This window comes from Amblyraja radiata, chromosome 32 (assembly GCF_010909765.2).
Source record: "Amblyraja radiata isolate CabotCenter1 chromosome 32, sAmbRad1.1.pri, whole genome shotgun sequence".
Classification (NCBI taxonomy): domain Eukaryota; kingdom Metazoa; phylum Chordata; class Chondrichthyes; order Rajiformes; family Rajidae; genus Amblyraja; species Amblyraja radiata.
In genome coordinates, this window is record NC_045987.1 from 11,833,369 (window position 1) to 11,857,516 (window position 24,148).

The 24,148-nt window shown below is 48.0% G+C and overlaps 1 protein-coding gene across 8 annotated transcripts in view; it reads right to left on the minus strand.

Moving 5' to 3' along the window:
- Positions 1–24,148, minus strand: part of dnm1 (dynamin 1) — a 165,174-nt gene that overhangs the window by 99,523 nt on the left and 41,503 nt on the right. For 6 of the 8 annotated variants that reach the window (XM_033048774.1, XM_033048775.1, XM_033048779.1 and 3 more), the window contains exons 3-10: positions 18,808–18,957; positions 17,974–18,177; positions 16,646–16,744; positions 14,848–15,008; positions 12,074–12,216; positions 10,174–10,309; positions 7,784–7,851; positions 2,491–2,629 (exon numbers count right to left, since the gene is read on the minus strand). In XM_033048774.1, the coding sequence (XP_032904665.1) occupies positions 2,491–2,629; positions 7,784–7,851; positions 10,174–10,309; positions 12,074–12,216; positions 14,848–15,008; positions 16,646–16,744; positions 17,974–18,177; positions 18,808–18,957 (1,100 nt within the window). The remainder of the gene's footprint in view (positions 1–2,490; positions 2,630–7,783; positions 7,852–10,173; positions 10,310–12,073; positions 12,217–14,847; positions 15,009–16,645; positions 16,745–17,973; positions 18,178–18,807; positions 18,958–24,148) is intronic. The other 2 variants (XM_033048780.1, XM_033048776.1) reach the window with 1 other exon arrangement.

Here is a 24,148-nt window from a genome sequence, read left to right on the forward strand (position 1 = left end):
GGTTCTGAAACCATTCATTCATTCATTCATTCATCATCATTGAGAACATCAGCGATGCAGTGATGCTGGTTTCCGATGGGAACGGTGACGGTCGCACTAATGTAAACCAGCACCACTGCGACACTAAACCAAAAGCTTCCAAAATACTGGCTTCCCATTTAACCTGAAAAACCTTATCTTCTTCCCTACTCTGATGTAGCCCTACCCAAGGAACACGGGAGCTTCACCAAGTAAAGATGCCACACAGGTCTCCTTATTCACTTGGGGTCAATGATGTCCTTGTGTTTGAGGAAACGACTCGTATAAGAGGTTCTCCCGGAATTACTCAAAGCGTTCAAAGGAAAGGTGATGCTCAGAATGACAAAGGGTTTCAACAGAGGGACAAGAGGGAGCACAAAATAGATTGTTGCGAGAAAAAAAAAACACAGCAGCGATGAGGAAGAGGCTTCAAACATAAAAAATGGCAAGGCAGATGTGCTGGGGTAGGGATGGGGCGAGAGCAGATTGAATATCAACTCTCAAAAGGCTATGGGAACGAAGGAAGTTTCGGTGTTGGAGGAGTGAGAATGCCTTTGGGGTGGGGGCAAAGCACAGAAGTGCTGGAGGAACTCAGTGGGTCTGGCAGCATCTGAGAAGGGGTGGACAGAAGATGTTTTGGGTCAACTGATTGGCGTGGGAGGGGGGATAGATATTGGGGGCTGGACAAAGCCTGGCAAGTGATAGGTAGATACAGGTGAGGAGCGTGTTGTTCGATTTCTTTCCGTTCCACTTAATAAATTGAAGAAGGTGATTATCAACTTTTCCTGGTGTCACAGGGTTAAAACAGGCAGAGGTGAACAATCTTCTTTGATCAGTTCTCCCATCCCTTAGTTATTATACTCAGCCAAACTCCATTAAATTTTCACCCATAACTTAACAATGTGAATTCCGTGCTCTTCAAAAAGGGGAATCTTTGTGCCTTTGTTTCTCCAAAGCAATAAAGAGTAAGCTGATCTCAACAGAGTCAAGGAGGTGAGGTGAGTTGAGGTGAAGATGGTGGCAGGGAGTGGGGGTGGGGGGGGGGGGGGGGGGAGTAGAAACTTGTTGAAAACTGGGGTCTGGCCTCACTGTGCACACCACAGCATGATTCCAGTTGGAGGACAGTGAGAATCGTTGACTGTCTGACTGTGCGAATAGAGACCAGCCTTGCAAACCTTGCTGGAGTTCTCCAATGGTACGGGATGTGGCTGACTGTTGAATACTTGTTTGTCTGAAGCCCGTGCTCATCTCCCCTTGCGAATACCAGGAGACCACCACACTTACAGGGGCAGCGACGAGCCATCTCAAGTCCAACGTTCGCATCAGCTGAGAACCAAGGCTTTTGGCTCAGTAACTAAAAGTCTATCCCATCAGCGAGCCTGGTTTTCAACCTGAATTCTGAAATAATTCGAGCGCCTATAGGCCTTCTCTCTCCCTCCCAGTCTTTTTCTCCCTTTTGATTTCAGTGCCTCATGATGGGCAAGGCATTCACTTCAAAGATTTTAGTCACGATCAGAACTCAAGCCATGCTTCCACAGCCTAGCCTGTTCCCCTGTCCAGGGTCAGGGCCTTCCAGAGTTGCTCGTTTCTAATTTGAGGCCTGATTTCGGCTTGTACTGTCCCCACTTTTGTTCCCCTGCCTTGCTGCAGTCACATCATGAAAGGCACACCACATCATTCCCAGCTGATACAGGAGGGGGGGAAATAAACAGCTGTTTACAGGTGCTTGGGCTTAGTGGCTGTAACATGGCGGGCTGGCACTACTCTGGAAAATAATTAAGAACTATTGACAATCTTGTGAAGTAAATTAAGGTTTCTTAACATGTGTGTTGATAACTTAGATTTGCACCTCAACATAATCTCTCTTTCAGTTTGCCCCTTCCACCGTGCTCAGGAACTCTGCATTCTTCCATCAAGTCCTAGATTCCCTTGGTTCCACCACTGATAGATGTCCTATCATCTACCTCAGCCAGTCCCTCCCTAAACCCATCCTTACGACCCCCACCCCCCCCCATCCTCCCCCTCCTTGTAAACCAAACCCTGTTGGCTCGGTGTCAATTTTTGTGCATCCACACTCCCCTCAAGTAATTTGGAATGTTTTCTTGGGTCACAGATGCTTAGAAATTATTAATGAAAAAGAAAGCAGTCAAAGGGACAAGTTAGGAAAGCATTGAACTCATACAACCGCATCCCATGGTTGTTTCCAGCTCCATTTTAAAGCAGTCAGTATTAACGTTATCCTTTGTGTTAAAATGCCTGTCTGAAGGTTATTATTCCACCTGAAAAGGGATGTGAATATTAACTGAGACGCCTGTGCTGTAAATAAACATGCTGGCTAAATAGTATCTCGTGCTTGCAGCCAGGTTACGGTGGCTTCTAAGCCCAAACACCCAATGGCCATCCCAAAGGCAACTCTCTGAAGATCCAAGAACAGGCAGCAGGTTTTCAGGACTCCGTGACATAGCAAATTACCTTCTTGGTACACTGCCTAACCGTACTGATTAACTCATTGATAACCATGTCCACACATTTGAGGCAGGGCTCTTTGATCTTCAAGATCTGCTTTTTCACAATCGTTTCAAATGCCATGTCAGGCGTGAAAAGCCCAGTTCTATCAAAGTGAGGAAAGAATGGCAAAGTATTGAACATCAAACATGTTTAACGCTAACCGGAATAAAAAGACAGCGTTAGAAAATAAAGAGACCGATTTGGACAACAATTCTCTAGACCTGTCACCCCCCTATGAGTCTCCATCTCTCTCTAGCTTGCTGGCACATTGAGTTGAGGATATACCAATGTCAGGAATCTAATAACTTTCAGAGCAGATACCTTTGACGATGATTGTTAAACAAGGCATTAGCACAAACGCAAACAGATTTTGAGATTCCTTGACAAAAAAAATTATACCTAAGAAATATTTATTTTAAATAAACTGAGCACTTCCTTCTGTTAGCTATCATAGCTCACTTATTTTGTGTACATTATTCTAGGGTATCTATCCACAGCCTCTTGGGATTGGCATGAGCTGATCCTAAACTCAATTCAGCCAGCATGGCAACTGAGCCTTCAGTCTTCTGTCCATAGCCTCCACGGATGGTGCCCAACCTGCCGATTTCCTCAGGCACTCTGTTCACGCTGGGATGGATTGAAACAGCTGAAAGACCAACCTGCCAACCTCTCAGTGAAACGCTGTCTTCAACAAGTTAAATAAAAACTATAAATGATTTCTTTATAAATCTTCTCAGATTGAATATTCTTGTTTCACAGGTAAGTTTTCTTCTTGGCAGTTGTAGCTTCCAGTCTGTATACTGGATACATCCAATTAAAATTAATATAGTGAGAGGTGTGTGTCGGTTGTCCTACCTTAAGCACCAGAGTTTCATGTAGCTACCCTCAGCTTCTTCCCCAGTGTTATCAAACTTCTGAACGGTCCTTCCATAAGCTAGGGTACAGTCGTGATTCTCCAACCTTACCTCAATGTGGGCATTAGAACTGTAACACCACAATGCTGAGAACTACACGAATATTCTGCACGCTCTACCTGTTGTACCTGTATGCTTGGCTTGTATTTATGTATTGTGTTATCTAACTTGATTTGATAGCACACATACAAGAGCTTTTCACTGTACCTCAGTACACGTGGCATTAATGAACCTAAACCCAAAAAGAAATCAAGTTGATGGAACCCATCGTGCAACATTGGTCAGAGACACAATAATGAAGCATTTGTAATATTAAGACCATTCAAATTGTATGTAGACATTGAAATCCAATTCGAGGAGTTATTTAAAAAAATTAAACAAACCTTTCAAGATAAACTAGCTTCCTTTGATTTCTCTTGAAGACATTCCATTTAAAAGTGGCATGTGTCCACATTTTGTTAAAAAATGCAAGATTATTTTCCAGTTTTGTACTAAACTAACAGTGACGAAAATATCCTCAGTAATTCCCCTATTCCTGCAGAAATATATCTTGTTTTGAAATCGCTGACTGCAGATTCTCCGAGCAACGGGCAGAGGTGAGATCACTTCAGCCTGATCTGCCGAGCATTTTAATTCAGGTTTCCATCAGCTGCGAGCTCTGGCCTTTGCTGCATCATCTGCGATCTCTGGTCTTGGTTGGATCACTCGCTTCGGTTTCTGTCTTGGGGATAAAGCTTTGCCAACTGATTGATCTACCCCTTGTGAAAGTCCTACTCCCCTACTGTACTTGACAATGGAGAGCTGTTCCACTTTGGTCAGCCTGCCACTGATGTACGGTAGAAATCAACAAAAGGAACGGAATGATTTTAATTTGGGAATATTTCCAAGCCTTGGCCTGGTGCTCTACTCTTGAGCTTGGAATGAAGGCTCCAAGACTGGTTTCCAATATTCATGATGGGAAACTCACACTTGTAAATTGAGAGACTTTATATAGAAAAGTCTTCTGCTCGCAGGGAAGTCACAAGTAAACTCCAGGGCGCAGAATGTTTTGCCTGCCTTGACTGCAATGAGGTAAAGCAAAGAGAAAATTATTCTGTCAACTCTGTTCAAGGTCAAGCAATTGAGCTAATGTTCAGTGAGCAGACTGGGGAAATCACATTGTGGTCGTGGGAGCAAAGTCAATAGATGGGAGGGTGGTCAAAATAGAGGTGAGAGGTACGTGTATGGTAGGAGAGAAAGATGGAGAGGGGTAGGGAATGAAAGACAGAAGGAGGCAAAGAGATGGGTGGGAGAGAGATTAGAGAAAGATAATAGAGGGAGGGGGAAAGAGGGGGGGAAAGAGGGGGGGGAAAGAGGGGGGGGGAAGAGGGGGGGGAAAGAGGGGGGGGAAAGAGGGGGGGAAAGAGGGGGGAAAAGAGGGGGGAAAAGAGGGGGGAAAAGAGGGGGGAAAAGAGGGGGGGAAAAGAGGGGGGGAAAAGAGGGGGGGGAAAGAGAGGCGGAAAAGAGGGGGAAAAGAGGGGGGGGAAAAGCGGGGGGGGAAGAGGGGGGAAAAGAGGGGGGGGAAGAGGGGAGGGAAAAGAGGGGAGGGAAAGAGGGGGAGGAAGAGGGGGGGCAAAGAGGGGGGGAAAGAGGGGGGAAAGAGGGGGGGAGACAGAGGGGGGCAGAGGGGGGTAACCGAGGGGGGGAAAGAGGGGGGGGAAGAGGGACCAGGGGGAAAGAGGGGGGGAAAAGAGGGGGGAAAAGAGGGGGGGAAGGGAAAAGAGGGGGGGGGGAAAAAGAGGGGGGGGGGAAGAAAAGAAGAGGCGGGGAAGGGGGGAAAAGAGGGGGGAGGAGAGGGGGGAAAAGAGGGGGGGAAAGAGGGAGGGGGAGGGAAAGAGGGGGGAGGGAAAGAGGGGGGGGGAAAGAGGGGGGGGGGGAAAGAGGGGGGGGAAAAAGAGGGGGGGGAAGAGGGGGGAAAGAGGGGGGGAAAGAGGGGGGGGAAGAAAGAGGGGGGGGGGAAAGGAAAGAGGGGGGGGAGGAAAGAGGGGGGAAGAAAGAGGGGGGGGGGAAGAGGGGGGGGGAAAGAGGGGGGAAAAGAGGGGGGGAAAGAGGGGGGAAAAGGAGGGGGGGAAAAAGAGGGGGGGAAAAGAAAGAGGGGGGAAAGAGGGGGGAAAGAGGGGGGAAAGAGGGGGGGAAAGAGGGGGGGAAAGAGGGGGGGAAAGAGGGGGGGGAAAGAGGGGGGGAGAAAGAGGGGGGGGAAGAGGGGGGGGGAAAGAGGGGGGAAAAGAGGGGGGGGGGAAGAGGGGGGAAAAGAGGGGGGAAAAGAGGGGGGAAAAGAGGGGGGAAAAGAGGGGGGAAAAGAGGGGGGAGAAAGAGGGGGGAGAAAGAGGGGGGAGAAAGAGGGGGGGAAAGAGGGGGGGAAAGAGGGGGGGAAAGAGGGGGGGAAAGAGGGGGGGAAAGAGGGGGGGAAAGAGGGGGGGAAGAGGGGGGGGAAAGAGGGGGGGAAAGAGGGGGGGAAAGTGGGGGGGAAAGTGGGGGGAAAGGGGGGGGGAAAGTGGGGGGGAAAGCGGGGGGGGGGGGGGGGGGGGAAGAGGGGGGAAGAGGGGGGGAAGAGGGGGGGAAGAGGGGGGAAGAGGGGGAAGAGGGGGAAGAGGGGGGAAGAGGGGGGAAGAGGGAGTATACATAAATCAAGTGGAGAATCAGGGCAAGAGGTGAACAGACAGAGACAGTGAGGCAGAGGAGTGGGATAGACCAAGGAACAGTTAGAGAGAGGAAGGTAGCAGAGAGGGGGAAGAAGTGATAAAAGGAAGCAGAGGGGCACTAGTGTGAATGGATGATCGATGGTCGGCGTGGACTCAGTGGGCTGAAGGGCCTGTTTCCATGCTGTATCTTTTAATCAAAATAGTGTTGAAGGGCAAGGGGTCCAAAGCAGCATTTTCCCCACAAAGACTCCCAGTCCTAGCCCGGTGATCGGGGAAGAGTTTCTTCACAATAGCATGCTGGATCCCACCTCGGAGAATAGAAGCTGCTGCCTGGATTTGAGCAGCTTACTACAGGAGGTGTTTTTAAAAGGATGAACTGCCCAGGAAGTCGCAAGAGCTTCTGGGAGCTGCAGATGCATGCAGGCGCACCGCTTGGCAAAAGTGATTTCTTCAGTTTTTCTATTCAAATTTATTAAATTTTTAAAAAGTAATTTTTAATTTGAAGAAGATTATTTATGGAGCAGAATTCAGCCTCCAGCTGTGGGCTGTGGGCGGCTGTGGTGCTGAAGCTGATGAGGCAGAATTGCTGATCATTTCTGAAATGGCTGCCTGCCTGCAGGGACTTTTTCAATGCAGTGCATCATCTCAAGTGGAATGGGGATGCTAGGGAGCTGGGTACCCATCAGCGAGGGCACCCGCACAACACACAACACACTCCCCTGTTTTACTCAAAAATACAATGCATTAAATTAGAATTGCTTTTGCAGTATCTCATAAGGACGTCATTATTCTGTCACACCTCCATGTTACACCTCAAAAGGTCTCCCCTGTCAATTGTAGCTTCACATTATTGCCACTAGATGGAGCATCAAGCTCTAGCAGCCGCAGTTGCCCAGAGAGAGAGGCCACTCGGTCCATCTAGTGTTACATCTTCATCTGAACCTACATTGCCTAATATACGAGTCCAACAGGAAAAAAATATTTTGATCTTTCAGGTAAGTCTAAAATATGAGGTAAAGCACCTTTTATTGCACTTGCACAGCTCAATTTGCAAAGGTATGTACACCAAATTCTCCTCTTTTAAGTAATCTCCCCCCATCCCCTTTCTCTTTCCTGTGCAACCCCATCCCAGTGCAAACCCATTTCTTTCAATATCCCTCCCCAGTCGCCCTGGTCCTTTCCCCTCCTTAGTGTACTCTAGGTCATCGTTCAATTCAGGGGCTTTGTGATGTCCTCACATGGTTTTAATCCAAGTCTAGTCATCTTATAAAGCTGATGAACAATTCTCCAATAAATAGGTACTGGAAAAATACATGAAATTGGAGAGGAATCAGTGGAAGATTTCCTCCGTCATTCTCATCTACAGCAGTGGCAGACAATTAGGAAGGTGAATCCATCACAATAGGACATGGTTAGGAAGAGTCCACAGTACTGGTACCAAACCAGGAGTTTCAACAAAAGACCTGGACCCTTTTAATCCTCAGTCAACTAACATAGTCAATCTAACGCTAGACTAGGAAGAGATCCAAGGTCAATATCCCTTTCCCCCTAGTTTCGGGGATAAGCACCTTGGCTAAGAGAAAGGAAAGAGTGATACAAATAAATAATCGGACATGGTTAAAAGTTAATAGACGACAGTCTCAAGGTTTTGCAGATACATGCCTGATTCCGTGGATGTTCTTGATGGCGTAACTAATCTCTCGTCGCAGCTCCTTCTCGTCAAATTCCATCTGTCACAAAGAATAACACAGATGCGTTTAACAGACCAGCCCATACAAAGGACAACATCCAGTCTCCAACCAGAGCTGCAATCTTACCCTTTGGCATTGAACCAGGTGACAGTCAGGGAGCGAACAGCTCAGAATCCCTAGGAATTTTACTCATTGATCAACACCCACTTCTAGAGCAGAGCTGTTCCCAGATATGGATAGCTGTTCCTTGCTTCTGCACACTTGGGCAGTGGGAGAAAAAGGTCAGACAATGCTTTTGTTAAAGCATTGTGTTTATTGAAGGGGCCAGTGTAGAGATACTGGCGACTGTGACACAACTAGATCAAGCTTAATTAGAGTAATTGAACCAAAAATATAATGTTTAAGAAGGAACCGCAGATGCTGGAAAATCGAAGGTAGACAAAAGTGCTGGAGAAACTCAGCAGGTGCAGCAGCATCTATGGAGCGAAGGAAATAGGCAACGTTTCGGGCCGGAAGCCTTCTTCAGACCAAAAATATAATCATGGGTTAAAAGTACCAAATGAGTAGAATTCATTTTAGGCCACTCTGTTACAGGAAAGATGCCATTCAGCTTGAAAGAGTACAGAGACAATTTACAAGTATGTTGCCTGAGCTGTGGGGATGAGTTGAAAAGGCTATGCCTTTTCTGTCTGAAGATGGGTCCCAACCTGAAATGTCACCTATCCCTTCTCTTCTCAGATGTCGTCTAATCCAGAGAACCTCTCGCACTTTGTATTTTGCTTAAGATTTCAGCCTTTACAGTTCATTGTGTCTCCCAGGAGTTTTTTTCGAGGAGGATGAGGGGTGATTTGTATCGAGTGCATAAAATCATGAGGGGAATAAATAAAGTAAATGCATTTTCCCCCAGGGTGGGAGAATCGAGAACCAGAAGGCATAGTTTTAAGGTGAGAGGGGAAAGAAAAAATATAAACCCGATGGGCACTTTTTTCCACACTGGGTTAACTCTGCGGGTCAGGCAGCATCTCTGGAGAACATGGATAGGTGACGTTTTGGGTCGAGACCCTTCTTCAGTCTCCAGTCTGAAGGGCCTTCTCCAGTCTGACGAAGGGTCTTGACCCAAAACCTCAGTCTGAAGAAGGGTCTCGACCCGAAATGTCACCCATCCAGAGATGCGGCCTGACCTGCTGAGTTACTCCAGCACTTTGTGTATTAACTAGCACCTGCAGTTCCTTGTTTCGAGCTTAGATGGAGCATCACAGTTGCATTGGGCTGAGCGGCCTGTTTCTGTGCTGTATCACTTGATGACCAGATAGCCCGATTGGTTATGTAGCCCATAATGAGCTGGAGAAACCTGATATAGCAGTTTGCTCCCAGTCTCCAAAGGACAGCGATGATTGCAAAGCAGCCAGAGAGATGGTAGTTAATAATGCAGACACAACAGGATCCATAATGAACTCAAATATAGTTGAGTTCAACCAGACCTTGACATGCATGGATCCATGGTAGATGGTCTTCCGAGGTGAGAGTGCTGGATGATTTATGATGAGCGGAAACATATCGATTTCTATGCTTGTCACTGGTGGGAATGTAGCTCGCGGGTAAAGAATTATAGGAAAATGTCCACCAATTACTTGTTCATACAGCACGGAAAAGGGCCCTTCTGCCCAACTTGTCCTTGCCGACCAAGGTGCCCCATTTAAACTAGTCCCACTTGCCTGTTGTTGACCCATCTCCCTCCAAACCTGTCCCACCTATCTACACGTCCAAGGACCAGTACTCTCAGAGGTAGCTGTGGAGTTGAATGACCGGGGCACACTGTCCCCACACTAACTTTATCTGATGTCTCAGAGTCATAGAATAATACAGCACGGAAACATGCCCTTCGACCCGACTCATCCATGCTGACCAGGGTTTATGGCGGGTCGTCTGTGGAGGGAATGGACAGGTGACATCTCGGGTCGAGACACTTTAGTTTAGTTTAGAGATACAGCACGGAAACAGGCCCTACGGCCCACTGGGTCCGTGCCGACCAGCGATCCCCACACTATCCTATGAAGGATCTTTTTTATATTTACCAAGCCAATTAACTTACAAACCTATACATCTTTGGAGTGTGGGAGGAAACCGAAGATCTCGGAGAAAACCCACGCAGGATACGGGGAGAACGTACAAACTCCGTACAGACAGCACCCGCAGTCGGGATCGAACCCGGGTCTCTGGCGCTGCATTCGCTGCAAGGCAGCAACTCTACCGCTACGCCACCGTGTCCGCCCTTCTTTAGATGGTATGTGTCCATTCCCTCCACAGATGAGCCGCCAACTTTCTCCAGCACATCCGTGATTTGCTGAAGCCTTTCATTACCTTGACAAGCTCAAAGGGGAACCTCTCGTGGAAGATTCGGTTTATTCTCGCTCCGCCCGACAGCTCGTAGGTGTCAATCTGATCCCCCGATCCTTCAATGCGTTTCTCAAAATCCACAGCAAATTGCTGGACCATCCTGTCAAAGAACAAGAAGTTTTATGTAATACAGTTAAAGAGGAGGAGGCCATTATCTGTCTTTAGATCCTTGCTCTGCTCCAATTACAGCCTTTGAGAAACATTTGGCTAATCGAATGATTGAAAGACATAGCATGGAAACAATCCCTTTGCCCTACAGAGTCCACGTTGACCATCGATCACCCGTTCACACTAGTTCTATGTTATCCCATTTTTGCATCCACTCCCTGCACAATAGGGTCAATTTACAGAGGCCAATTGACCTACAAACCCACACGTCTTTGGATCGTGGGAAGGTACCAAAGCACCCTGACAAAGCCCACATGGTCACAGGGAGAACATGTAAAGTCCACATAGACAACACCCATGGTCAGGAGTGAACTCTGGTCTCTGGCGCTGTGCGACAGCAACTCGATCAGCTGCATCACCCAGCCACCCAGAATGACATGCATCAATCCCCTCTAACTCTTGCCCGTTATCTGAGTGCTCCATCACTTGAGCCAATTCATCAGCACTTTCTGAGGATTTATTGATTACACCTATGAAGGTGACGGGTTCTACAGTCTTGTGAGAGGCCCAGATGCACGAGGAGATGCTTGTCCATTTCCCTCAGAAGAAGCCAAGTTCTAATCCTTTATAAGATCACTTGCCCTTGTTCTTGATTAACACCATAGGAGGAAATACCTTCATCACAATCACCTTTTTGAATCGGCTAACAAATGAAACGCCTCGATCAGACCGACCTTCAGTCTCTGACCATTACAAGAGTTGATGCATAGCAATTGTGGGCAAAGCTGTCTCTTTGAAGCAGGAACCTAGCCTTCCCAGACCTACAATTGTGCAGAAACCCTTGCCATGTTGGTAATGTCAAAGACTAGAGGCCACAGCGTTAAGGTCAGAGGGAGGAATTTCAAAGTAGTCATGAAGGGCTATTTTTTTCCATACACACAGTGAGTGGTGGGTGCCTAGTACACGCTGCCAGAGGTGATTGTGGAGGCAGATACAACAGGGGCATTTAAAAGGCTTTTACACACACGCACATGGGTGTGCAGGGAATGGAAAGATATGGATGATGTGCAGGTTGGAGGGATTAGTTTAGTTTGGCATCATGTTCGTCATGGATATCGTGCGGTGAAAGGCCTGTTGCTGTGCTGTTCTATGTTCACAAAGCAACTTGCCCTTGGACCATGCCATTAATCCAGGAAAATATTCCCCCGAGATTGACAGAGCTGTAGTGACTTTACATGTAGTGACAGGAAACCATTGAGCAGAATAAAGGGTCTATTAACAGGCTATTGGCAAGTTGAGGTGTAAATAGAAGACCTGCCCAGATGTTCCATTGTTGAGAAGCTGAGACGAACCAAACGACTCTTCCGAACTGTAGAGTCACAAAGTGACCGTACACAGATGCAGAAGAGCATGGTGTGGGTCAAAGTACAGTACATGAGGCATATGAGAAAATGCTGGGAAAGGTAATTAAAAGATTCGTTAGTGAAGTAAGTTTAAAGTTCGAGGAAGAGGAGAGATGGAAAGCTCCGGGACTGAGAATCTAATGAAAAACCCATCCTTGATCAACCTGAAAGTGTGTCTGATGTACGAGGTCAGAGTCAGAGGATCGCAGAGTTTCTGTTAGGTTGGATGGCTGAATAGGGATTGGTGGGACCACGGAAGGATTTGAGCACGGGGTTGTCTAAAGACGAATAAGGATGTAGTAGAGGTTGGGCGAGTGGATCCATGATGCTGGCATTGCGCGCGTGGTACTTACTGCAGCAAAGCTTTGGTTTTCCTGGAAGGATCATCAGGCCGGAAGTTCTTGTACTCGTCCACCTCCTTCTCAATGGACAGCAGCTGGCTCTGCAGCTTGTTGCGAAGGGCAGGCAGCGTGTCCCGGATGTGGTTTGTCAATTGCTGTGGACGGCAGAGTGAGAAAGAGAAGTAATGAGTGTAACCACGTAGAGAATACGTCTACCTAGAGTCCTAGAGTCGTAGAATGATACAGGATGTAAACATGCCCTTCGCCCAACTTGCCCAAACCGCCCAACATGTCCCAGCTACACTCATCCCACCTGCCTGCACTTGGTCCATATCCCTCCAAACCTGTCCTATCCATGTACCTGTCTGTTTCTTAAATGTTGGTAAAGTCCCTACCTCAACTATCTCCTCTAGCAGCTTGTTCCATGCACCCACCACCCTTTGTGTGAAAAAGTTATCCCTCAGATTCCCATTAAATCTTTTCCCCTTCACCTTGAACTTATGTCCTCTGGTCCTCGATTCCCCTACTCTGGGCAAGAGACTCTGTGCATCTACCTGATCTATTCCTCTCATGATGTTATACACCTCTATAACTTTTACGCAGATGATAGCCAGTTATATATGCCACTCAGGAAAGAAGACGACTATTCTCTAAAATCACTTCTGTCTTGTCTTGAGGACATTAAGTCCTGGATGGCCTTACATTTTCTGGGACTTAATGAAAAAAAGACAGAGGTGATTTTGTTTGGCCCCAATGGCTGCCGTGAACCTCCCTTTGTTGACTTGGGTCCACTGGCATTGTCCGTAAAACCAACAGTTTTAAACCTGGGTTTTAGGATGGACGGTGATTTTAAACTAGATAAACAAATAGGCGCGGTGGTTAAGTCCAGCTTCTTTCACCTAAGGAAGCTGGCAAAGGTGAAGCCCATCCTCGAGCGACAGCATTTTGAAACAGTAATCCATGCCTTTATTACATCTAGGCTGGATTACTGTAATGCACTCTACTCTGGAGTCGCACGAGCTTCATTGGCTCGTCTCCAGCTGGTTCAAAATGCTGCCGCTCGCCTTTTGACCGGAACTCGAAAGAGGGAGCACATTACGCCAATTTTGGCCTCCCTTCACTGGCTCCCAGCGCACTTTCGAGTTCATTTTAAAATTATTTTATTTGTTTTCAAATCGTTGAATGGGCTCGCCCCGCCTTACCTCTCTGAGCTGCTCCACCTAAATGTTCCTGCCCGGTGCCTCAGGTCAGCTGATCAGCTGCTCCTTGAAGTACCACCGTCTAAGCGGAAGCTCAGAGGGGATAGAGCCTTTTCTGTTGCTGGTCCGGCACTCTGGAACACCTTGCCGTTGCACATCAGACAGGCCCCCTCACTGTCCATCTTTAAATCCTCCCTAAAAACTAATTTTTATTCTCTGGCTTTCGACACTGGCTGAGACATTGCTCCTGTTCTTAGTGCTTTTAATGTCTTTTAATTTTTACTGTTTTTAGTCCTTCGTTTTACGGTTTTTAATGGTTTGTAATAACTTTTTGTCCATGAGTTCTCATGTACAGCACTTTGTGGCAACTGCGGTTGTTTAAAGCACTTTATAAATAAAGTTTATTATTATATAAGATCACCCCTCATCCTCCTGCGCTCCAAGGAATAGAGACCCAGCTTACTCAATCTCTCCCTCTAGCTCACACCCAATAGTCCTGGCAACACCCTCGTAAATTTTCTCTGAACCCTTTCCAGCTTGACAATATCTTTCCTATAACATGATGGCCAGAACTGAACTGAATACTCTAAATGCGGTCTCACCAACGTCTTATACAACTGCAACATGACCTCCCAACCTCTATACCTCTGTGCTAAAGTCACAGGAAACCCGGTCTGATCCATAATCAACTAACATGGAGGCACAAGAGACTGCAGGTGTTGAGCAAAACACAACGTGCTGAAGGAACTCAGCGGGTCAGGCAGCATCTGTGGACGGATTGTGTATGGGGCCGAGACACGTCTTTGGACAGCCAGAAATGTGACAGTCCGAAGCATCCCGTGTCCCTTCGCTCCCCAAATGCTGCCTGACCCGCTGCGCGACTCCAGCACTTCTGTTTTGCTCATGTCGCTAAGTTAAGCCCCTGTCCCACTTTCCTGAGTTACTCACTAATTCTCCCGAGTTTTCCCCTTGAATCAAACTCGGAGATGCCAGCCGGGGCTATTTATTTTACTCGTGGGAATTTTTCAACGTGCTGAAAAAACGTCCCGACTTAGCTGATGCCCCGAGTACCTACGGCTGGCATTACGAGCCGCTACGAAATGTCTACGGACTCGCTAAGGTTACTCTCCGAGTTTGAATCAAGGGAATAATTCGGGAAAGTGGGACAGGGGCTTTAGCCTTTACTTTTGCCAAGTCTGGCCATCTCTTGAGTTTCCCTAGCACCACAAATACTTTCAGAATTTACACATCAAATCGGTCAACAGAAAACAAGCTTTCATCATTCTGTTATCCCCCCTCCCCCCCCCCCAGTGTGGCTTGCACCAGGGACACGCCTGTGAGAGTAAAGACTCAAGTGTTTAATTGGCCTCATGTAACAACAATGGAACAATTAAGTTCTTACCTCCAGTAGCAGAACAGGCTTGGACCACAGTGCACATAGATAGTATATTATTAACAAAATTCAATTAATTCATAGTCCCAATGCTAGTGCAAGAAGCAAGACTCTGGAGAGTTGTCAGATCCTCTGCTTTATCTGAAAGGGCAGGGAGCTCTCTGCTGGCTGAGGAGAAGGCAGGTTGGCATTACCTGATTGAGGACCTTCTGGAGATAAGGGGTCCCCATGCGGTCAGCCATGTGCCGATAAGCTGGGTGTGAAAGGAAGAACTTTCTCTCAGCGGCCAGCGCGGCTTGGATGTCTTTTCTGCCATCGATGTCCTTCTGGCTTCTATTCACCACCCCGATGTAACCTGGAGGACAGGAGAGAGGGCAGGGTGGGTGTCAGTTCCACAGACACACGGTGCAGGAGAGAGCTGCCACAATTTACCCTCGCGGTGGACTCCCTGCCTCCGAGCGTGGAGGATCCCGGGTGGAATCCGGTTCCAGCAACAGCAAACCATGGACTCAGGTTCAGGACTTTAGGCTTGACAACTGGTGGGAATCTGAGACCAGCACCACATTGCGAGACCCTGAAACCCCTCCTGGAGTACAAGAGCAGCCACTCTAGCAGGCAGCATTAAGATGGATACCTCCTGGAAGTGATCACACAACAGCTTCAGGCTGTTCTCCAGTTGCTGCAGGACACAAACACAGAAGCGAGCGACTTCCTTTCCTCTTGGACTTTGAGACAATTCTGGGTCACAGCCAGGAGAGAGGGAACAGGGACGACTGTGGAATCCCAGCCCATGAGCTCCACAAACTCACTAAATACAATGAAGGAAGATGGGATTTAACACTAGTATTTCACTCCACTCTCTCTGGAGAGGTGACCAGGACTGCGACTGAGATGGGAGTCTTTCATTACAGGATAAGAACAATGGTCGCTGTGGGATCCATCCTGGTTCTGAGGGTTATTGTTCAGGTAAAATCCCTGCAGTCGACACTCAAGCTCCTCCCATTCCCATCTTCCCATCTTCCTGTTGGCTTGTGATGCTATTTCTCCTCGTTTCCCCGTTTCTATATCAGCCCCTGTGCACAAGGATAGTTGCCCCAGCCCTGCCCTACGATTGCGTGCGGGAACCCAGGGTGAAGAATCCCAGCCAAGGAGCTGAGGTAAAGGCCTCGTTGGTAGGGTGGTCCAAGCCTTTTCCACCCCCTCCTCCCAAACTCCCAGGTGGAAATAACTAGACTAGAGGATGTTGCTCTAAGGTGGAAGAGGCGACATTTAACGGGGACGTGTGGGACAAGTATTTATTTAAACCTACAGAGAACGGTAGGTGCCTGGAACATTATGCTAGGGATGGAGGCAGATCCGATAGTGGCATTTAAGAGGCTTTAGAAAGCCGCATGGAAAAGCAGGGAATGGAAGAATATGGATCATGTGGAGATTAGTTTGGCTTGTTCAACATGGTGTCATGTTCAGCACGGGCATTGTGGGCTGAAGGGCCTGTTCGTGGTGCTGCACTCTTGTATGTTCTGGGCTTCACCCCAGCCAGCTAACATCAACCCAGCCTCTTGAGTCTCCATTTCCCACTGTACCCCCAGCTGACAGCTACCAATTGGAGACCAGACCGTTGCCCGAGTCAGACGTTCAAGCCTCGTCCCAGAGAATAGAGCAAAATAAATGTGTCTGCCGTAGTGCTGCAGCAACAAGAGGGGAGCACTGATGGACACGCTGCCTTTGGACGGGATGCTCGACCAAAGCCTAGTGCGAATATTTCCCGATGATGTATAATGTCACCCGAAACCAGAAAGTTATCACAGTGGTGCAGTTGGCGCCTCACAACACCAGGGACCCTGGATCGATCCTGACCTTGGGTACTGTCCGTGTGGAGTTTGCACGCCCTCCCTGTGGCCGCCTTCCAGGTGCTCTGATTTCTTCGCACGAATCACTGACACGTATAGGGGGGGGGGGGGCAACCAAGTAACAATGGGGGGGGGCATTTACCTCGTCTCAAGGGTAAGAGTTTGTTCTCCAGAATTTCTCGAGCATCTGTCCCTTCATCCATCAGGTCCAACTTGGTGATGACTCCGATTGTACGCAAGCCTAGCAGTGGACAGAAGAGGTTTCAGTCAAAAAGCCACAGATCCACGGGAGACTGCTCGGCCAGACCCTGCACGGCGGGGCTGTGGAAAATATCCCCCCCACCCCCTCACGGTACGCAAAACCCTTCCCTCTTCGATAAGAGTCAGGAAGTGGTGTTGCAGTTTTATAAGACTTTGGTTGGACCACATTAAGAGCCCAGCAGACTGTTCTGGTCACCCCATTACTGGAAGGATGCACCAGTTTGGGAAAGGGTGCAGAAGAGATTAACCCGAATGATGCCGGGATTAAGGGGCCTTAGTTATAAACTGAATTTGGACAAACTTGGATTGTTTTCTCTGGAATGCCGGAAGTTGCGGGGAGACCTAAGAGAGGTATAAGAAATTATGAGAGGCAAACAGTAGATATGGTAGACAGTCAGAACATTTTCCCTCATAATGTCAAAGACTAGAGGACATGGCTTTCAGGTGAGAAGGGTAAAGTTTCAAGGAGATGTGCTGTGCAAGGATTTAGTTTTACATATTGGTGGGTGCCGGGAACAAACTGTCAGGGGTGAGGTGGACGACAGATGGCACAATGGGCTAAGTGTTCGGCTGGCAACCGGAAGGTAGTCGGTTCGAATCCCGCTTGGAGTGCATACTGTCGTTGTGTCCTTGGGCAAGACACTTCGCCCACATTTGCCTGTGTGTGAATGTGTGTGAGTGACTGGTGGTGGTCGGAGGGGCCGTAGGCGCAGATTGGCAGCCACGCTTCCGTCAGTCTGCCCCAGGGCAGCTGTGGCTACAGAAGTAGCTTACCACCACCGAGTGTGACTGAGGAGTGAATGAATAATGCGATGTAATGCGCCTTGAGTATTAGAAAGGCGCTATATAAATCCCATCCATTATTATTATTATATGATAGCGGCGTTTAAGAGGCCTTTAGATAGTCATATGGATATGCAGAGAATGGATCACATGCAGGCAGAGGAGATTTGTTTAATACGGCATCCTGTTTGGAACAGACATTGTGGGCCGAAGGGCCTGTTCCTATGCTGTACTGTTCCATGTTATACCCTGCACCATTGCAGGACAGTGAGTTGGAAGGCCAGGGAATGGCAAGAGGAATTATCAGAGAGAGTGTTGTCCCTTCATGACTGAGACCTTGCGGCAACACTATGAGGCAGCACCTGGGGCCATGATAACCACCACCTTCTCAATGGCAAGGGGCTAAACCAAGACGCTGGTGCATACCTTGTGGGTCCACCTCCTTGGCTATCTTCAGGGCATCGGAGTTGGCCAGATCTGTGTTGGCAGGCGACACTGCCAGGACCAGGCAGTTTTCCTTGGTAACGAACTGCATGAGCATTTCACGGATCTGGAACTCTATGTCCACGGGCTGGTCGCCCACCGCGATCTTGGTCATCCCAGGGAGGTCGATCAAGGTCAGGTTCAGCACTGAAGAGAGAGCAGAAAAAGTGTGAAAGTGTCGACCTTTACTGAGGATGCTTCCAGTGGTCTGGGAGTGTAGGACCAGAGGGGGCAGCCTCAGAATAAAAGGACGTGCTTTCAGAATGGAGCTGAGGAGAAATGTCTTTATCCAGCGGGCAGTAAATCTGTGGAATTCACTACCACAGCTGGCAGTGAAGACCAAGTCATTCAGTAATTTTAAAGTGGAGTTTATTGCTTCTTGATTATTAAATGTCAAAGGTATGGAAAATTCCTCCTCATCTTGCTAGTGCCCGCCGGGGGCTTTGACTTTGACATCGGGAGAAGAATGGAGAGCAGGGGAGAGACAAGACTTTGCCTTCCATCACAGTGAGGAGGAGAGTCACTGTGATGGATGTTTGTGTAAATTGTGTTGGTGTGTGTCTTGGTTCTTTTCTTGAATGGATGCAGAAACCAAATTTTGTTTGAACCTCATGTGAGGTTCAAATAACAAATAAATGGTATTGTATTGTATTGTATTGTATTGTATCTCCATTCTAGAGGTACGTCCCTTTATTCTGTGGCCGTGCCCTCTTGTTCACAAGCTTCCCTTTGCCCACTGAGAGGGGGACACTGTCCTGTTGGTGTGGGCACACCTACCGTTTGGCGAGTAGACCCTCAGGTTGATGGGGATGGACGAGATCCCCCTGTTGCTGCCCGTCACCCGGTCTGTCTCCTGCTCGATCTCTTGCCGCACCTCATCGAAGTCGACAAACTTCTTCCCTTTGAGGTGCAAGAACTCTGCATACTCTGGAGATGTGAGCAAACACAAACAGTGATACAGGTTGATAGATAGACACACAACGTGTCCATCTGAAGTGTCCGTCTGAACAAGGGGTCCGACCAAAAACGTCACCCATCCATTTTCTCCATAGATGCTGCCTGACCTGCTGAGTAACTCCAGTACTGTGTCTCCGTCTGCTGTATAAACCTGCAGTTCCTCCCTGCACAGTGATATAGGTTGAGCAGATCGAGGCTGGATCAGGGTTGATTCATTTGGTGGAAAAATCTCCCACTGATATTATCACCATTTTCTCCCCAGATGTATTTTGCATTCTCTGTCCATGGCTAACCCAACATTTACTGCTCTTCCCCATCACACACACAGCTGCATGCCTTTGATACAACTCTATAAGACTTTGGTTAGGCTGCATTTGGAGTGTTGTGTGCAGTTTGCTTGCCCAGTTACAGTAACCCCTGTCCCACTTAGGAAACCTGAACGGAAACCTCTGGAGACTTTGCACCCCACCCAAGTTCCCGGAGGTTCCCGGAGGTTTTTGTCAGTCTCCCAACCTGTTTCCACTACCTGCAACCTCCGGCAACCACCTTTAACCTCTGGGAACCGCACGGAAACCTTGGGTGGGGCGCAAAGTCTCCAGAGGTTTCCGTTCCGGTTTCCTAAGTGGGACAGGGGCATTAGGATGTGGAAGCTTTAGAGAGTGTGTGGAAGAGCTTTATCAGAATTTACTGGAATGCCCTCTGGATTAGGGTGTAATAGTTACAAGGAGAGTTTGGACAAACTTGGATCGTTTACTCTGGAATCCCGAGGTTGAGGGGGAGACCCGATAGAAGTATAGACAATTAGGAGAGGCATAGACGGGATACAAAGTCTGAACCTTTTTCCAAAAGGTGGAAGTGTCAAAGACTAGAGGGCCTAGCTGCAAGGTGAGAGGGGAAACGTTTAAAGGAGAGTTCTTTTTTGCACGAGGGCGGTGGATGCTTGGAAAGCACTGCCAGGAGAGGCAGATACGGTCGCGACATTAAAGAGGCTTGCAGACAGACACATGATATGCGGGGAGTGGAGGGATATGGATCATGTACAGGCAGATAGTTTATCTTGGCATCATGCACAACACAGACAATGTGGTCCGAAGGGCCTTTTGGATTGCTGTACTGTCCTATGTTTGTGGGTCCATTCATGGTGCATCTCAGCTGTGGGCTGGAGCCTCAGGCAAGCCAGACTGAATGAGGGCATTGGTGAAGCAAATTGGTTATTGGTTATTATGCCACTTCATCAGGTTTGTGGTCAACATTACTGCCCCTGGCTTTTTATTCCAGATTTAGAGCACCGTGGCGCAGCTGGTAGAGCTGCTGCCTCACAGCGCCAGAGTCCCGGGTTTGATCCTGACCTCGGCTGCTGTCTATGTGGTGCTTACACGTTCTCCCCATGGGTTTCCTCCCACATCCCAGAGACGTGTGGGTTTGTAGATTAATTGGCCTCTGCAAATCATCCCCAGTGTGAAGGGAGTGGATGAGAGAGTGGGATAGTATAGAACCGGTGTGATCGATGGTCAGTGAGGTCTTGGTGGGCTGAAGGGCCAGTTTCCACACTGCATCTCCAAACTAAACTCTCTTCCAGAACCAGAGGCCACAGTTTAAGAATAAGGGGTAAGCAATTTAGAACGGAGATAAGGAAACACTTTTTCACACAGAGTTGTGAGTCTGTGGAATTCTCTGCCTCGGAGGGCGGTGGAGGCCGGTTCTCTGGAAACTCTCAAGAGAGCAAGATGGGGCTCTTGAAGATAGTGGAGTCAGGGGATATGGGGAGAAGGCAGGAACGGGGTACTGATTGTGGATGATCAGCCATGATCACATTGAATGGCGGTGCTGGCTTGAAGGGCCGTATGGCCTACTCCTGCACCTATTATCTATTGTCTATTGTCCATTTACTGTTCCCTAGTTTTAAACTTATTCATGTATTGTATCAATGATTATTGTATAAATGTGTGTTTTTGCATTAATGGGTCTGTTAACATGCAGCAAGTAAGAATTTCATTCTTCCGTTGCTGGTCCATTGGCAATTAGACCCTCGATGCAAGGTATCATTAAAAGTATTCAAGAAGGAACTGTAGATGCTGGAAAATCGAAGGTACACAAAAATGCTGGAGAAACTCAGCGGGTGCAGCAGCATCTATGGAGCGAAGGAAATGGCAACGTTTCGGGCCGGGTCTGAAGAAGGGTTTCGGCCCGAAACGTCACCTATTTCCTTCGCTCCATAGATGCTGCTGCACCCGCTGAGTTCCTCCAGCATTTTTGTGTACCTATCATTAAAAGTAGGTCCCCATGGCCTCTTTCGCTGCAATTCCCATCTCCACCACCAATGTATCCAAGGACAACTGATATAAGGGGCCACCACTTCCAACCCAACCTGGAAACCTGCTCCTCACTCCTTAAACCTATGCCGTCTAATCTTTGACATTCACATTCTGGGGGGGGAAAAGGTTCCGAATCCTGTGCCTCTCTATACTCCATCAAAATCTTTCATAGACACTGGATCCATATCTGAATCTCCCTCCGCCACCAACATCCTCCAGCACAGGAACTGCTGCAGTTCAAGACAGCGTTACCATCAACGAGGGCAACAAATGCTGACCTTGACAGAAACATCGGCAATCCAGAAAATAATTGATCAAACAATTGGAAAAAAACTGCACATAAAAGTGCCTCAGATTTCCCCACAGCTTTAATACCTGGAACCCTATCCTGGAATGATGCCTTGGCTCCTCTCGACAACTGACTCACAGATCAGGCACTGGTGAGTGATGAATTTTCCACCTCTCTGCTTGCCAGACTGAGGTTTTTTTTTCTTCTGGGCATTAGGAGAAATTGAAGGAACATAATGAGCTGGAGAATCCCCAAGTGGAAAATCCCAACCCACACAATTGCCAGGAATTTGACGCTTGGGTTCCAAGAAAAACAATGGAGGAATGAGCAAGTCTATCCTGTGGCTGCCAGTGAGAGGCTGCTGTTCTTCATGGTCTCAAGGTGATGCGTCACTCAAGAACATGGGCGACACAGTGGCGCAGCAGTAGAGTTGCTGCCTACAGCGCTTGCGGCACTGGAGACCTGGGTTCGATCCCCACTATGGGTGCTGTCAGTATAGAGTTTGTATGTTCTCCCCGTGACCATGTAAGTTTCCTCAGAGAGCTTCGGTTTCCTCCCACACTCCAAAGACGTACAGGTTTGTAGGTTAATTGGCTTGGTATTAGTGTAAATTGTCCTTAGTGTGTGTGTAGGATAGTGTTAATGTGCGGGGATCGCTGGTCGGTGCGGACTCGATGGGCCGAAGGGCCTGTTTCTGCGCTGTATCGCTCTAAACTCTTAAATACCGCCATGGTATTCTGTGTGGTGACCCAGTTAAAAATGGCGAGGAAATTATCCGTTCTCCCTTCCACTTTAAATTGGCCAAACATTATTCCCTTTATCATGTATCTACACTGTGGATGGCTCGATTGCAATCATGTGTATTCTTTCCGCTGACTGGTCAGCACACAACAACAGCTTGTTACTGTACCTCGGTACACGTGACAATAAACCAAACTAATCTTGTTCCTTCTATCCAGAGATGCGGCCTGTCCCGCTGAGTTGCTCCAGCATTTTGTGTCTATCTTCGGTTTAAACCAGCATCTGCAGTTCCTTCCCACACATTAAGCTAATCTTACATCTGATAGCTTAAATGAAATCTGTATCTTTTAAATACTTTGGTGAGTTTGGGATTGGGGGGGGGGATGCAGGAAGTGAACCTGTGAGTGAGAGGCAAATCCTGATCTTGGAGGAGAGGGTCGCATTATTAATAGCTGGTGGGAATCAATCAGTGGAAGGGGAGGGATTCAGTGGCAGAATGATTAAAACTCAAGCCAAATAGACCAGATAAACGTAACACACCCGACTCCAGCCCAATATATGTGACTGGTTTTAGGCCTGACCTGACTGTTGCTGTCCATAGATAGATCATAGAACAGTACAGCACAAAAACAGACCCTTCACCCAACGTTCATGCCAAGTTAAACTAATCTCTCCTGCCTGCACGTGACCTATATCCTGCCATTCCCTGCATATCCATGTGTCTATCTATACCGCCATCATATCGGCCTCCACCACCACCCCTTGCAGTGCGTTCCAGGCACCCGACATTTTCTGCATTAAAAAAATAACTTAAGGGCCTGTCCCACTGTACGAGGTAATTCAAGAGTTCTCCCGAGTTCTCCCCCGATTCGAGCTCGTGTAATGTACGCAGCGGGTACATAGGAGCTCGTGGATGTCATGTAGCGGCTCGTACGAGTAACGGTAGGCACTCGGGAAATCCGGTAAACTCGTGATGCTTTTTCAACACTGTGAAAAATGTCCAGAGTAAAAAAAATACTCATGATGAAAAAAATTGTTACTTTTTACTCGTACGGTCACCCCATGATGGGAAGGATGTGGAAACTTGTGGAGAGGGTGCAGAAGAAGTGTTGCCAGAATGTTGCCTGGTTTGGAAGGTATTAGCTGAAAGGAGAGTTTGGACAAAACCTGGATTGATTTCTCTGGATGTCAGAGGCTGATATAGATGGTAGTAAATAAAATGATGAGGGGTAAAGACAGGCATTGCATTCAGAACCTTTTTTCCCTGGGTGGAAATGTCAAAGACTAGACGGCATAGGTTTAAGGTGAGAGGAGCAAGTTTTAATGGAAGTGTGTGGAGTGTAGGGCCTGTCCCACTGTACGAGGTAATTCAAGAGTTCTCCCGAGTTCTCCTCTGATTCGAGCTCGTGTAATGTACGCAGCGGGTACATAGGAGCTCGTGGATGTCATGTAGCGGCTCGTACGAGTAACGGTAGGCACTCGGGAAATCCGGTAAACTCGTGTAACAGCATGTAATACTCGAAAACGGGGTCTAATCAAAGTCCTACAGAGCTACATCACGACAGCCTGACTCTCTTCCTCAATGCCCTGACTGATAGAAGCAAGCATACCACAGGCCTCCTTTACCACTCTGCCTACCTTCAGTGATACCTCCAGATATTAGAAGAAATGGATGGAAAATGCGAGTTGGAGATCCCTAGCAGAAAATCCCACCCTTCATATCCCCAGGAATTCAGAGCTTGGCATCCAAGCAAAGCAATGGAGAAACGAGCCCTGTAGCGAGAGAGTCATTGTGGAAGTTGTACTTAATTTTGGA